The sequence below is a fragment of the Oncorhynchus gorbuscha genome, unplaced genomic scaffold (genome assembly GCF_021184085.1).
Source record: "Oncorhynchus gorbuscha isolate QuinsamMale2020 ecotype Even-year unplaced genomic scaffold, OgorEven_v1.0 Un_scaffold_10167, whole genome shotgun sequence".
Taxonomy (NCBI): domain Eukaryota; kingdom Metazoa; phylum Chordata; class Actinopteri; order Salmoniformes; family Salmonidae; genus Oncorhynchus; species Oncorhynchus gorbuscha.
The window spans coordinates 3,473-11,533 of NW_025752983.1; the positions used below are offsets into that span (position 1 = coordinate 3,473).

The 8,061-nt window shown below is 46.0% G+C and overlaps 1 protein-coding gene across 1 annotated transcript; it reads right to left on the bottom strand.

The window, feature by feature from the left end:
- Positions 1–2,338: 2,338 nt before the first annotated feature.
- Positions 2,339–5,023, bottom strand: LOC124030245 (E3 SUMO-protein ligase PIAS2-like; the record flags this gene model as incomplete). Its single annotated transcript, XM_046341669.1, is given in 7 exon segments — positions 2,339–2,881; positions 3,038–3,111; positions 3,368–3,473; positions 3,910–4,044; positions 4,217–4,307; positions 4,799–4,849; positions 4,936–5,023. Coding segments are annotated over 7 exon segments (809 nt in total), but the record flags the coding sequence as incomplete, so codon positions are not given.
- Positions 5,024–8,061: the final 3,038 nt, after the last annotated feature.

The window sequence follows — 8,061 nt, forward strand, 5'->3', positions numbered from 1 at the left end:
ACACCCATCGATGACGAGGCTCTCATAGGAAGCCTTCTCACAGACAGGACATATCCAGGTGTTATTATAGAGAGGGGTACCAACACCCATCGATGACGAGGCTCTCATAGGAAGCCTTCTCACAGAGAGGACATATCCAGGTGTTATTATAGAGAGGGTACCAACCCCTCGATGACGAAGGCTCTCATAGGAAGCCTTCTCACAGACAGGACATATCCAGGTGTTATTATAGAGAGGGTACCAACCCCTCGATGACGAGGCTCTCATAGGAAGCCTTCTCACAGACAGGACATATCCAGGTGTTATTATAGAGAGGGGTACCAACCCCTCGATGACGAGGCTCTCATAGGAAGCCTTCTCACAGACAGGACATATCCAGGTGTTATTATAGAGAGGGGTACCAACCCCTCGATGACGAGGCTCTCATAGGAAGCCTTCTCACAGACAGGACAGACCCAGGTGTTATTATAGAGAGGGGTACCAACACCCATCGATGACGAGGCTCTCATAGGAAGCCTTCTCACAGACAGGACAGACCCAGGTGTTATTATAGAGAGGGGTACCAACACCCATCGATGACGAGGCTCTCATAGGAAGCCTTCTCACAGAGAGGACATATCCAGGTGTTATTATAGAGAGGGGTACCAACACCCATCGATGACGAGGCTCTCATAGGAAGCCTTCTCACAGAGAGGGGTACCTATTATAGAGAGGGGTACCAACACCCATCGATGACGAGGCTCTCATAGGAAGCCTTCTCACAGACAGGACAGACCCAGGTGTTATTATAGAGAGGGGTACCAACACCCATCGATGACGAGGCTCTCATAGGAAGCCTTTTCACAGAGAGGACATATCCAGGTGTTATTATAGAGAGGGGTACCAACACCCATCGATGACGAGGCTCTCATAGGAAGCCTTCTCACAGACAGGACATATCCAGGTGTTATTATAGAGAGGGGTACCAACACCCATCGATGACGAGGCTCTCATAGGAAGCCTTTTCACAGAGAGGACATATCCAGGTGTTATTATAGAGAGGGGTACCAACCCCTCGATGACGAGACTCTCATAGGAAGCCTTCTCACAGACAGGACATATCCAGGTGTTATTATAGAGAGGGGTACCAACCCCTCGATGACGAACTCTCATAGGAAGCCTTCTCACAGACAGGACATATCCAGGTGTTATTATAGAGAGGGGTACCAACCCCTCGATGACGAGGCTCTCATAGGAAGCCTTCTCACAGACAGGACATATCCAGGTGTTATTATAGAGAGGGGTACCAACCCCTCGATGACGAGGCTCTCATAGGAAGCCTTCTCACAGACAGGACAGACCCAGGTGTTATTATAGAGAGGGGTACCAACACCCATCGATGACGAGGCTCTCATAGGAAGCCTTCTCACAGACAGGACAGACCCAGGTGTTATTATAGAGAGGGGTACCAACACCCATCGATGACGAGGCTCTCATAGGAAGCCTTCTCACAGAGAGGACATATCCAGGTGTTATTATAGAGGGGTACCAACACCCATCGATGACGAGGCTCTCATAGGAAGCCTTCTCACAGAGAGGGGTACCTATTATAGAGAGGGGTACCTATTATAGAGAGGAATGCCTTTTCTGCCATCAATTATGATTTCACTTCTGCTGGAAGAAAAAAAAGAGCAAATTTCCACCTTGCATTATGGTAAAAAAACAAACAAGGGCCACACACTCTCATCCAATACCATGCACTATTGGCAACATGGTGGAGCATTAACAAGCGATTAACAATGCAAACTTGGAAAGGTCACGCGGCCCCTCACCCCGTGGGCCTACAGTCCTGAAATTCAGTACGTAGGTCCCTCTCCTGGAATCGAACCAGGGACTGTAGCGACGCCTCTTGAGATGCAGTGCCTTAGACCGCTGCGTCCATGTGCGTGTGTTAACTATTTAACTGAACTAGAAAGCGTAAAAGGCCGCTAAAATGTTTAACATTGGATATCGGTGCATCACTAATTTACATGTTGCGTTTCTATTTTTGTTCTGTGTTTTATAGAACGGTACCAACCCCTCGATGAGGAGGCTCTCGTAGGGGGCCTTCTTGTCACAGACAGGACAGACCCAGGTATTATTATAGAGAGGGGTACCAACCCCTCGATGAGGAGGCTCTCGTAGGGGGTCTTCTTGTCACAGACAGGACAGACCCAGGTATTATTATAGAGAGGGGTACCAACCCCTCGATGAGGAGGCTCTCGTAGGGGGCCTTCTTGTCACAGACAGGACAGACCCAGGTATTATTATAGAGAGGGGTACCAACCCATCGATGAGGAGGCTCTCGTAGGGGGCCTTCTTGTCACAGACAGGACAGACCCAGGTATTATTATAGAGAGGGGTACCAACCCCTCGATGAGGAGGCTCTCGTAGGGGGCCTTCTTGTCACAGACAGGACAGACCCAGGTATTATTATAGAGAGGGGCACCAACCCATCGATGATGAGGCTCTCGTAGGGGGCCTTCTTGTCACAGACAGGACAGACCCAGGTATTATTATAGAGAGGGGTACCAACCCATCGATGAGGAGGCTCTCGTAGGGGGCCTTCTTGTCACAGACAGGACAGACCCAGGTATTATTATAGAGAGGGGTACCAACCCATCGATGATGAGGCTCTCGTAGGGGGTCTTCTTGTCACAGACAGGACAGACCCAGGTATTATTATAGAGAGGGGTACCAACCCATCGATGATGAGGCTCTCGTAGGGGGCCTTCTTGTCACAGACAGGACAGACCCAGGTGGGTTTCTTCTCATTCATCTGCAGGTAGAGGGCTGCGTCAAAACACTGCAGGTGGGAACAGGTGACAGCTCGACACGGCACAGTCAGACGCATTTTACCAAGCTACAGAGAGAGAGAGAGAGATGAAAAAGAGAGATGAATTGTCCAATTTCACCACACTGTACATATTTGTAACACATATCTTTGTCTGTCTGTAAAAGTGGTACCAGACTGATTTGTATAAAGCATAGTTTGTTCCCCCCAGCATGTTATACTCACGGGGCACATGAGCGACACCCTCAGGCTGGTTGTGGCAATCTCACTATCGGGGTCTGCTGTCAGCTTCTCTTTTACTGAAAGAGGACAGAGAATATTTGAAGGACATTACAGATTTACCACAAACGTGGGAATCAATTGCAATGAGCCTGTTCTCTAATTTATGTTCATGTGTGAGTGAGATAGTGTGAGTATATACGTGTGTGTGTGTGTGTGTGTGTGTGTGTGTGTGTGTGTGTGTGTGTGTGTGTGTGTGTGTGTGTGTGTGTGTGTGTGTGTGTGTGTGTGTGTGTGTGTGTGTGTGTGTGTGTGTGTGTGTGTGTGTGTGCTTACTCAGCGCTCTGGAGTGGTCTGGGTTTCTAATGCCCTTCATCCTGAGCCTCTGCAGCAGTAGAGGCGAGGTGACCTGTCTCACCAGGTACACCGACATGGAGTACGTCTGGAACAACAGGCAGAGAAATAGAATTATCTGTCCGCTTCAAACGACACACGGAGAACGCCAGGAAACGACACGCGGAGAACGCCAGGAAACGACACGCGGAGAACGTCAGGAACGACACGCGGAGAACGCCAGGAAACGACACGCGGAGAACGTCAGGAACGACACGCGCAGAACGTCAGGAACGACACGCGGAGAACGTCAGGAAACGACACGCGGAGAACGTCAGTAACGACACGCGCAGAACATCAGGAACGACACGCGGAGAACGCCAGGAAACGACACGCAGAGAACGCCAGGAAACGACACATCAGCTTGAAAGGCCTAATGAAGTCTATGATGCAAAAGGGATCTTTACAATTGCCACTACTATAAATTAAGTTCACAATAAAATAGTGAAAAATACATTGATCCTCAATGTTAGTGCTTACAATACCTTTCCAATTTCGGCTGCCCACGTTACAGAGATCTGATTGGGTACGGCAGAGGACAATCTGACCAATGAGGTGATGTTTAGAGGTCTTCCCGGTCTCTTCTGTTCCACTCCATTTTTAGGGGGCGGGGCATAACCCTGAAAAACAACAAACATACGTGTGTTATCAACTTTACCATGACGTGATATTAGAAATAGTCTCACTATGGGCTGATCTAGGATCTGTTTTGCCTTTTAGATCATAATGAATGAAGGTAACGTAAACAGCTGGGACCTGATCCTAGACCAGCTGAAAAAAACAGTAACGTACCGGCAAGGGGAAGAGCTTCCCATTCACTTTAATACAGAGACTGTTGGGGTAGTTGTCTTCTTGGGGACAACTTGTTTCTGACAGACAAAACCTACAAGAAAAAAAATCATCAGAAAAAAAAAAATCAGTGATTATCGTCACTAATCATTGGGGGGTGGCAGGGTAGCCTAGTGGTTAGAGCGTTGGTCTAGTAACCAGCAGGTAGCCTAGTGGTTAGAGTGTTGGACTAGTAACCAGCAGGTAGCCTAGTGGTTAGAGTGTTGGACTAGTAACCGGCAGGGTAGCCTAGTGGTTAGAGAGTTGGACTAGTAACCGGCAGGGTAGCCTAGTGGTTAGAGAGTTGGACTAGTAACCAGCAGGTAGCCTAGTGGTTAGAGAGTTGGACTAGTAACCGGAAGGTTGCAAGTTCAAACCCCCGAGCTGACAAGGTACAAATCTGTCGTTCTGCACCTGAACAAGGCAGTTAACCCCACTGTTCCTAGGCCGTCATTGAAAAGAAGAATTTGTACTGAACTGACTTGCCTAGTTAAATAAAATAAAATAAGATGCCTGGAATTATGACCACATTCTATCCATCCTCACCTCAGTTGTATCTGAACCATGTAGTCCCTTCTGCCACCCGGTAGGAAGTCCCTTTTAAGAAAGAACAAGAACACATGCAATTAGAAACAGAACTATTGTGGAATGTGTCAGGAGTAGAAGGGAAAAGGTGCCCATACCTTGAAATGCACACCTCTCTGACTTGTTGAGGCGTCAAGGCGAAGATGAAGTATTTCTCTTGGTGGTATCTCTGAACAGTGCTGGTTCCTAGTAGAATAAGGACGTCAGATTAGGACATGATGGAAAAACAACAAACAAAAAACATTCAGACACTTCAATGCAGTCTGTGGTCAGTAATGTCAACATTACCAGAGACATAGGCAGCATGTCAACATTACCAGAGAGAGAGGCCGTAATGTCAACATTACCAGAGACATAGGCAGCATGTCAACTTTACCAGAGAGAGAGGCCGTAATGTCAACATTACCAGAGACATAGGCAGCATGTCAACATTACCTACCAGAGAGATAGGCCGTAATGTCAACATTACCAGAGACATAGGCAGCATGTCAACATTACCAGAGAGAGAGGCCGTAATGTCAACATTACCAGAGACATAGGCAGCATGTCAACATTACCAGAGAGAGAGGCCGTAATGTCAACATTACCAGAGAGAGAGGCCGTAATGTCAACATTACCAGAGAGAGAGGCCGTAATGTCAACATTACCAGAGACATAGGCAGCATGTCAACATTACCAGAGACATAGGCCGTAATGTCAACATTACCAGAGACATAGGCCGTAATGTCAACATTACCAGAGACATAGGCAGCATGTCAACATTACCAGAGAGATAGGCAGCATGTCAACATTACCAGAGAGATAGGCAGCATGTCAACATTACCTACCAGAGAGATAGGCCGTAATGTCAACATTACCAGAGACATAGGCAGCATGTCAACATTACCAGAGAGATAGGCAGCATGTCAACATTACCTACCAGAGACATAGGCCGTAATGTCAACATTACCAGAGACATAGGCAGCATGTCAACATTACCAGAGAGATAGGCAGCATGTCACATTACCAGAGACATAGGCATGTCAACATTACCTACCAGAGAGATAGGCAGCATGTCAACATTACCTACCAGAGAGATAGGCCGTAATGTCAACATTACCAGAGACATAGGCAGCATGTCAACATTACCAGAGACATAGGCAGCATGTCAACATTACCAGAGACATAGGCAGCATGTCAACATTACCAGAGAGATAGGCAGCATGTCAACATTACCTACCAGAGAGATAGGCCGTAATGTCAACATTACCAGAGACATAGGCAGCATGTCAACATTACCAGAGACATAGGCAATAATGTCAACATTACCTACCAGAGACATAGGTCGTAATGTCAACATTACCAGAGAGATAGGCAATAATGTCAACATTACCAGAGAGATAGGCAGCATGTTAACATTACCTACCAGAGACATAGGTTGTAATGTCAACATTACCAGAGAGAGAGGCCCGTAATGCCAACATTACCAGAGAGAGAGGCCGTAATGCCAACATTACCAGAGAGAGAGGCCATAATGCCAACATTACCAGAGAGAGAGGCAGTAATGCCAACATTACCAGAGAGAGGCAGTAATGCCAACATTACCAGAGAGATAGGCAGCATGTCAACATTACCAGAGAGATAGGCAGTAATGCCAACATTACCAGAGACATAGGCAGCATGTCAACATTACCAGAGAGATAGGCAGAGCTACTATATCATCAGCCATAATTTTCGATCTATGCAAATTTGAGAAATGTCTCAAATTAGTGCCTACAGGCTGGTTTAAGGCTCTGAAGTGGAAAGGACAACCAGACAAATGGACATTAGATTATGACCAGAATTAACAAACATTCAGGCACTTAATCACAAGACTCCTTCATCAGTAATGTCATGTCTGACCAGAAATATGATGGAACGTGCACCTAGATTACGAGAGAGATAGGCAGAGCTTGTATTTGCTTAAGCTTGCCTATAAACACATCCAAACATTCAGAACGAGGAGAACTTTATTTAACTAGGCAAGTCAAGTTAACAACAAATTCTTATTTACAATGACTGGTCTACCCGAGCCACACCCGACAACACTGGCCAATTGTGTGCCGCCCAATGGGACTCCCAATCACGACCGGATGTGACAGCCTAGATTGAACCAGGGACTGTAGTGACACCTCTTGTACTGAGATGCAGATGCCTTAGACCGTCAAGGCCACTGGTTTTATTTATTTTTATTTCACCTTTATTTAACCAGGTAGGCTAGTTGAGAACACCTTTATTTAACCAGGTAGGCTAGTTGAGAACACCTTTATTTAACCAGGCAGGCCAGTTGAGAACACCTTTATTTAACCAGGTAGGCCAGTTGAGAACACCTTTATTTAACCAGGTAGGCTAGTTGAGAACACCTTTATTTAACCAGGTAGGCTAGTTGAGAACACCTTTTATTTAACCAGGTAGGCCAGTTGAGAACACCTTTATTTAACCAGGTAGGCTAGTTGAGAACACCTTTATTTAACCAGGTAGGCTAGTTGAGAACACCTTTATTTAACCAGGTAGGCTAGTTGGAGAACACCTTTATTTAACCAGGTAGGCTAGTTGAGAACACCTTTATTTAACCAGGTAGGCCAGTTGAGAACACCTTTTATTTAACCAGGTAGGTCAGTTGAGAACACCTTTATTTAACCAGGTGGCCAGTTGAGAAACACCTTTATTTAACCAGGTAGGCTAGTTGAGAAACACCTTTATTTAACCAGGTAGGCCAGTTGAGAAACACCTTTTATTTAACCAGGTAGGTCAGTTGAGAAATACCTTATTTAACCAGGTAGGCCAGTTGAGAACACCTTTATTTAACCAGGTAGGCTAGTTGAGAACACCTTTATTTAACCAGGTAGGCTAGTTGAGAACACCTTTATTTAACCAGGTAGGCCAGTTGAGAACACCTTTATTTAACCAGGTAGGCTAGTTGAGAACACCTTTATTTAACCAGGTAGGCTAGTTGAGAACACCTTTATTTAACCAGGTAGGCTAGTTGAGAACACCTTTATTTAACCAGGTAGGCCAGTTGAGAACACCTTTATTTAACCAGGTAGGCTAGTTGAGAACATCTTTATTTAACCAGGTAGGCTAGTTGAGAACACCTTTATTTAACCAGGTAGGCTAGTTGAGAACACCTTTATTTAACCAGGTAGGCTAGTTGAGAACACCTTTATTTAACCAGGTAGGCTAGTTGAGAACATCTTTATTTAACC